Source organism: Myotis brandtii, unplaced genomic scaffold, assembly GCF_000412655.1.
Source record: "Myotis brandtii unplaced genomic scaffold, ASM41265v1 scaffold986, whole genome shotgun sequence".
Taxonomy (NCBI): Eukaryota; Metazoa; Chordata; class Mammalia; order Chiroptera; family Vespertilionidae; genus Myotis; species Myotis brandtii.
The window spans coordinates 1846460-1854460 of NW_005372102.1; the positions used below are offsets into that span (position 1 = coordinate 1846460).

At 54.9% G+C, this 8001-nt stretch overlaps 1 protein-coding gene across 1 annotated transcript; it reads left to right on the forward strand.

Annotated features, from left to right (window-relative positions):
* The first annotated feature begins 5430 nt into the window (after positions 1–5430).
* Positions 5431–5828, forward strand: LOC102238987 (barrier-to-autointegration factor). The gene has a single exon (XM_005886435.2). The coding sequence runs from the start codon at positions 5519–5521 to the stop codon at positions 5786–5788; it is 270 nt and encodes an 89-aa protein (XP_005886497.1). The 5' UTR covers positions 5431–5518; the 3' UTR covers positions 5789–5828.
* The last annotated feature ends 2173 nt before the right edge of the window (positions 5829–8001 follow it).

Sequence of the window (8001 nt, forward strand, 5' to 3'; positions counted from 1 at the left end):
TCCAGGCCCTCGCACTGCCCCCCCCGCCCCGCCCCCTCCCCGCAGGGCGCTTCGTCCTCGCTGTCACTGTTTAATGTTCCATTGATTTGAAAGAGAGATTTACTAGTGTTTATGCATTTATTGTTGCTTCTTTTCCTTCAAGTTTATTTTTGTTTTGTTTTGCTTTTCGTGCTTTTAAAAAAATGTTTTTATTGATTTCAGAGAGGACGGGAGAGGGAGAGAGAGAGAAACATCAATGATGAGAGAGAACCAGGGACCGGCTGCCTCCTGCACGGCCCCCACTGGGGATGGAGCCCGCAACCCAGGCCTGTGCCTGGACCGGGAATCGAATGGTGACCACCTGGTTCCTAGGTCAATGCTCCACCCTGAGCCAGCCAGGCCATTGGCTGCTTCCTGTAAGTGGCCTGACCACGGATCGAACCCGCAACCTTAGCGCATCGGGAGAATGCTCTAACCAACTGAGCTACCCACCCAACCAGGGTCTTTTACACATTTTATAAGGGTTTATTTGAGCCAAACTGATGCCATATGCGGGGGACAAAGATCGCAAACTCTTGGGGAAGTGTGGCTGGTGTGACTGTTCCTCCCGGGAGGCTGTGGGAGCTGGGCCTTGCCCGCGTCCTGAAATCCCTCGGGCACCTGGCGGCCGGCTGCTGACGCTGGGAGTGGGCCTGGGAGCAGGGCTGCTGACGGGACCTTTGTCCTGCAGTGACCGGAGGAGTGGCCCCGGGTCCTGGCTAATCAGGTTTCCCGGAGAAATGCCCTCCCACGTCCTGCCTCAAGCGGGGAGGCCCAGCTTCCACGTCCTGGCCCTGAGGGACGGTGGGTGCGGCAAGGCTGGGGTCTCAGCGCTGACCCTGCACTGGGCTCTTGTTGTTTATTATTTTTTTTAATTTATTTTTTAAAAATATATTTTATTGATTTTTTTACGGAGAGGAAGGGAGAGGAATAGAGAGTTAGAAACATCGATGAGAGAGAAACATCGATCAGCTGCCTCCTGCACACCCCCCACTGGGGATGTGCCCGCAACCAAGGTACATGCCCTTGACCGGAATCGAACCTGGGACCCTTGAGTCCATAGGCTGATGCTCTATCCCAGTGATGGCGAACCTTTTGAGCTCGGCGTGTCAGCATTTTGAAAAACCCTAACTTAACTCTGGTGCCGTGTCACATATAGAAATTTTTTGATATTTGCAACCATGGTAAAACAAAGACTTAGATTTTTGATATTTATTTTATATATTTAAATGCCATTTAACAAAGAAAAATCAACCAAAAAAATGAGTTCGCGGGTCAGAGGTGTCATAGGTTCGCCATCACTGCTCTGTCCACTGAGCCAAACCGGTTAGGGCTTGTTGTTTATTTTTGTTTGTTGGAAATCCTCCCCCAAGGATATTTTTCCATTGATTTTAGAGAGAGTGGAAGAGAGGGAAAGGCTGAGAGAAACATCGATGTAAGAGAAACACATCAATGGGTTGCCTCCTGCACACGCCCTGACCAGGGCCCAGGCTGGGGAGGAGCCTGCAACCGAAGTACATGCCCCTGACCAGAATCGAACCCGGGACCTTTGTTCCACAGGCCGACGGTCTACCCACTGAGCCACACCAGCGAGGGCTGGACTCTTGTTTTCATCATGGACCCTCCCCGCTCCGTGCTGATGTCCCCCAGCCCAGAGACCCTCTGTGAAGCCCCGGCGCCTGTGCCCTGACCGGGAATCGTAGGTTGACGCTCAACCACTGAGCCACCGGCCGGGCTTCGCAGCTGCTTCAGTCCACACGCACCCTTGCTTCTCCCTCGCTGGGGAAGGTGATATGGCCCCAGGTTCTGGGGATTGGAACAGGGACACCTTTTGGGGGTCCTTATTTTGTCAGCCACACAATCTATCAGGAAATATTTTTTAAATGTTTTTATTGATTTGAGAGAGAGGGGAAGGGAGAGGGACAGAGAGAAACATTGATCAGATCAAACCCACAACCAGGGTATGTGCCCTGACTTGGAATCAAGCCAGTCACCCTTCCGTGCAAGGGACAAAGCTCCCGCCACCGGAGCCACACCCGCCAGGGCTGGGCTGAGGCACCTTTGGAATAAGCGTCACCGCCTCAGGAGAGCACACACCTGCGGCCCGTCCTGCACCCCAAACCTGGTAACCTCCTCGAGTTCCCTCCTGCCCCCCCCCCACGCACAAAAGAAGCCGCACACTGTCACTCTGAGGCACTACCTCACTGTTGACATCTTGCTTCCAGGTGTGTCCTCTTTTTAGCTCAATAAAATTCTTTCTTCCAAATTATAAGAGAAAGTTTATTTAGAAAGTCACAGAGGAATGAAAGGTGAGCCAGCTGGGCTGGGTGGGCCCAGGAAACGAGTTACAGAGGCAAAAGAAGGGCCCTTGGAGCTTAGGAAAAAGAGTCAGAGAGAACATGCCTGGGGAAAGAAGAGGAAAGGGTGCCGGAGTGATCCAGTGAGGGGGGTGGGGCGGGGGGGAGAGAGAGAGAGAACCTCAAATAAATTTTTTTTTTCTCAAATAAATTTTTATAAAAATTCTCACCCTGGCTGGGTAGCTCAGTTGGTTGGAGCATTGTCCCAATATGCCAAGGTTATGGGTTTGATCCCTGGTCAGGGCACATACAAGGAGCAACCAATGAATGCAAAAATAAGTGGAACCCAATGAATGCAAAAATAAGTGGAACAACAAATTGATGTTTTTTCCCTCTCTCTCTCTCTCTCTCTCTCTCTAAAAATCAATAAATAAAAGAATTGAAAGAAAACCATTCTCTACAGGTTTGGACATTCTTACATCGACACAGCGTTCAGTGACGAGAGCCCAGGCCCGGGCTGTGCATGCTCAGGCTGGGCTGAGGGTGGGGTTGGCACATACTCTGGGTCCTGCCTGAGGCTCTGGCCCCCAAACCTGGTGGCCCCTTGAAACACCAGTCACATCGCCCCCTTGTGGACACTTACGGGGAAGGCTGAGGGCCCAGTGGGGTCTCCCCGAGACTCAGAGTGTGGGCTAGGGCAGGGAGCAGCTCGGAGGGGCAGGGCCCAGGGCCCCAGGCAGCCCAGCACTGTCCACATCTCCTCTGCTCTGCCTGGGCCCTTCTTGGTGTGCAAAGTCCCTGGGCTCTGCCCAAGAGCCCAGCTGCCTGAGGCGCCTGCACCCACCAGGAACAGAACATAAGTCCTGCAGCATTTGCGTTTTGACCACTTGATCAAGAAATGATGCCGGTTCAGTGGTTGAGTGTCGACCTATGAATGGGGAGGTCAGGGTTTGATTCCCAGTCGGGGCACATGCCTGAGTTGTGAGTTTGATCCCTGGTGGGAGTCGTGCAGGAGGCAGCTGATCAATGATTCTCTCCCATCATTGATATTTCTCTCTCTCTCTCTCTCTCTCTGAAATCAATAACAATATTTAAAAAGAAAGGAAATGATTGTGCGGGTGGGTCAGGGGTTGTTTCTCCAGGTGGCTATTGGGCATTGTGGCCAGAGGTGTGTGGCAGGAGGGCCCTCCTGGGGCCTGCAAACCGCCCCCCCTCCCCAGGGTCCTGTCCAGGCCTCCCTCTGCTCAACCTCCGCTGCCCACAGCCCTGCGCTCAGCCCCACGCCCACTGGAGAAGGCGCAAGGTCAGAGAGGGCTCTGGGGACAGAGCGGGGACAGGCGGGTGTGGAACAGAAGGGAGGAGCCAGCTCAGGCTCCCACCACCAACAGGGGGGCTGGAACTGCTCTGTCCAAACGTGCCCCCCACCTCAGCCTCAGGGTCCAGAATTTCGTCTCTTTGCTGCCTTTAGGGGTAGATATGATGGTACCCACAGCTGCTCGAATACACCAGGGGCGAGGCAGGCCCCAATTCCTTCCCCAGACTTCCGGGTTCCCAGGGGTCCCCAGTGCACATGTTTAGCTCCCCCGCAGGACCAGGGGCGGATGGTTTTCTTGGCTCCCCCTGCCTGGGAGCTGGGGTGGGGGTGGCACCCCTGTGTGCACACGCCTGCAGAGGCTGGGCTCCCGCCATGGCTCAGCCTGTCCCAGCCCCTCCTGTGGCCTCTCCAGGGCTCCCGAGTGTCCTCATGATGTGCATGGCTGCCCAGGGTGAGCCCTCCCAGGCGAGGCAGTGGCTGCGGTGCTTTGAGACCAAGCCCAAGAGTCACGTGCCTGGTCACCCGGTCCATCCGAGGCCCTGTGTCAGGCGATGGGGTCGCTCTGGAGGCCGCTCCCAGCTACAGGTACCTCCCTACAATCCAGGCGCTCCTTCCCGAATACGCGTGACCCCCAGTGCCGAGGGACAGGCTCTTGGAACCAGGCTCCAGTGTCAACCTGAAAAATACAACAGTCCGGCCCTGGCCAGTGTGGCTCGGCTGGTTGGGCGTAATCCGTGCACCAAAAGGTTGCGGGTCCATTCGCGGCCAGGGCACATGCCCGGGGTGCAGGTTCCATCCTGGGTAGGGGGTGGGCGTGCAGGAGGCAGCTGATAGATGTTTCACTCTTCCATTGATGGTTCTCTCTCGTTCTCTCTCTTCCTTCCTCTATCTCTAAAAGTCCATTTTAAAAAATCTTAACAAAAAAATACTAAAAAAATAAAAAGTGAAACTCCGTTATTTTACCAGAAAAGATGGGTTTAATCAGGGACAGCAAGGAATTGCAATTTGAGACAAGCCGCCTGAGCAATAAGGCCCGGGCAAGTCCAACAAACGCAGGAGAGGGACGTCATCTGACGGGTAAAGGAAGGGCTGTTTGGAAGGGAAGTCATTGGACGAACGTGTGCGCTCAGGGGAATGACGGCCTCTTACCTCCTATTGGCCGAGTGGCTGGGGAGCTGATTTCTCCCAGAAGAAGCCATGTCCAGTAATCCTCCGTGTCGCTGGGGGCAAAGCTCATGACAGAGACCTCAACCTGGACAGAAGGCAAGAGTCCCTGGGAGGGGCCAGGGCGTGTGGGAGGGGCCATGGCTTGTGGGAGGAGCTAGGACATGTGGGAGGGGCCATGTGGGTGGGAGGGGCCGTGTGGGTGGGAGAGACCAGGACGTGTGGGAGGAGCTAGGGTATGTGGGAGGGGCCAGGACATGTGGGAGGAGCCAGGATGTGTGTGGGGGAGCTAGGATATGTGGGAGGGGCCATGTGGGTGGGAGGGGTCAGGACGTGTGGGAGGAGCCCGCCCCCTGAGACTCAGAGCCCGGCAGGAAGAAATGTTCACAGCAGCCGTCTGGTGGGCAGCCCCTCCCCTCAACTTCCCTCAGTGTGTGCACCTGGCTCCCCAACTCTGCACATACCGGATGGAAATCTTTTCTTTTTCACAAATAAATTCTTTTTGGTGACAATACCTAGTTGATTTTTGTAGGATGGTGAACAATAGGTTTTTGGAAACTGTGACTTTAAGCAAAACGACATATAACGAAACCAATTTTACCCTAGGTTAATTTGTATAAATAAGAGTTAAAAGTTCTAGTGGGTTGAGGTATCGGCGGGAGCAGCCGGCGGCGGCGGGAGGAGCCGTTACGGGAGCTGGAACTGTCGATTAATCCTGATCAAGATGACAACCTCCCAAAAGCACCGAGACTTCGTGGCAGAGCCCATGGGGGAAAAGCCAGTGGGGAGCCTGGCCGGGATCGGCGAAGTCCTGGGCAAGAAGCTGGAGGAAAGGGGCTTTGACAAGGCTTATGTGGTCCTTGGCCAGTTTCTGGTGCTAAAGAAAGACGAAGACCTCTTCCGGGAGTGGCTAAAGGACACATGTGGCGCCAACGCCAAGCAGTCCCGAGACTGCTTCGGGTGCCTTCGAGAGTGGTGTGACGCCTTCTTGTGATGCTCTCTGGGGAGCCCCCCGTCCCTAACGCCAGCCTTGAGTCTTCCTTCAGTGTAGCTGAGTGGGGGCTACTCCCTTGTCCTCTACCAAGGAAGCGATTGCTGTCTGCTCACCACCGATGTCCGGGTCTCTGGGGGAGTTCTCTCCCCTCACCATTTCAACTTTTTTGGAATTCTCACTCTTGCATGCATCTCCCTCCTCTTTCCCCTGCCAGTTTCAGGTCGATAATTAGCTTTTCTGAGTGGATTTCTGGCCCCTACCCTCACCCCTGGTCTGTTTAATGACGTTTGGCTTCTCTTTTGGCAAAACAGTCACTGTCCATATAAAGTTTTTTAAATCAATAAAGTCAGTGGCCTTCAAAAAAAAAAAAAAAAGAGTTAAGTTCCAAGCTGGCTGGTGTGTTCAGTGGTTAGAGCGTCGGCCTGCACACCAAAGAGTTGTGGGTTCGATTCCTGGTCAAGGGCACATACTTTGTTTGGGGGTTTGCTCCCCACCCTGGGGCGTGTGCAGGAGGCAACCAGTCGATGTTTCTCTCTGTCTCTCTCTCTCTCTCCCTCCCTTCCTTCCACTGTGTCTGAAAAAGCAATGTAAAAAATATCCTCAGATGAGGATTAACAACAACAACAAAGAGTTAAGTTCCTGCAGCATATTTCTGGTCAGAAAAATACCAAATTTCTAAATAAAGACTCAAAACACTTCTAATACTAAACATTGAGATAAATATGAGCTACAATACATTTAAGAAAGATTAAGGAAGACAAAGATCACTATTTTCCAACCTGCTTATTCTAGTTCAGGGTCACAAGCAGCCAGTCCTCCCGACAGCTCAGGGCACAAGGCTCCTGGGACCCCACCCAGGCAGGACGCCCTTCCACTGCAGGGGCACCCACACCCACACTCACCCCGACTGGGACAATACGGACATGCCATTCAACTCACAAGGTAATCTGTGCACTTTGTTGAGATGTGGGAAGAAACACACACACACACACACTCACACACACACACGGAACACGTGTCAATTCCAGAAAGTGGTCCCAGCTGGGAAACGACTTTTTTTTCTCATCAACGTTATAATTAAAGAAGAGGTTATCGGAGGACCAGCTGTACATTTTAAAAAATTGATTTCAGAGAGGAAGGGAGAGAGACAGACAGAAACATCAATGATGAGAGAGAATCATGGATGGGCTGCCTCCGGAACGCCCCCCATGGGCCTGTGCCCTGACCAGGAATGGAACCGGGACCTCCCGGTTCATAGGTCGGGGCTCAGCCACTGAGCCCGCCGGCGGGGCCAGCTGCACATCCTCACCTGTTGGGGCCTATAACCCAGGACTCTCAGTTGGAGCCTAATGGACAATTCTCCCGGTAATGGCCATCAGTTGGTCCTGGGTGAGAGCGCCCCCTTCTGGCCGGCCGCCTCCGTTTGGTGAGGTTTCCAGGGACCGGTCACACATCACTGAGCAACGAAGACGGCCCCGCGCTAGGAGCGCTTCCGTCCTCCACCACCGCCGGCGCCCAGCAGGTCCTGCCTAAGGGCGGGCCGGCCCTGTGCACCCCGTGCTCGCTCAAAAAATCCGAAGAGGCAAAGGGGCAGAAGCAGGATGCAGCTCACGGCCCGGACGAGGAGGGGCACCCGCCCAGGGCAGCGGCCAGCAGCGATTCGGCCGGTGGAACCCTTTGAAAGACCGCACGTGTGCTCGGGCATCATCGTGGGCAAAACTCGGACCCTGAAAAAGAAATAGGCGTGGAGCCACGGAAAGTCACTGGGGAAAGGAAAGGGATGCTGAGAAGCGAGCGTGGAGAGGGCCAGCTCCCTGCGGACTTCTTTCTGCTCCAAGAACATGACACGTCCCTGGAGCAGGGCATGCGGGGGAGGGCGCCCCGTGCGGGTGGGCACCTCGCTAGGCTCAGCTCTGGGGACGCCTCTCTCCCTGTAGCCCAGGAGCCGACCGGCGTGCAGCTGGGGCTGTGGATCCGCGCTCAGGTCCCACACTTGGGTCGTCTCTGACCCCCTCTTTTCCTCCCATCAGTAGCTACATCAGAGGCCGCTCTACCCTGCCCACGTCCGGGCCCGATTCTCCGAAAACGCCCCAGATGCGGGGGGAGGGGGCCGCTGGGATCAGCCAGCACCCGCGTGTGTGGACAGCCACAGGGCCCCGGACAGGATGGGGGACAGCCTGGCTCAGGGCGGTGGGCGGGCCCTGGGTCTCGGG

Excerpts from the sequence above, each read along its gene's own strand:
- LOC102238987 (XM_005886435.2), top strand. The coding sequence starts at position 5,519 with ATGACAACCTCCCAAAAGCACCGAGACTTCGTGGCAGAGCCCATGGGG.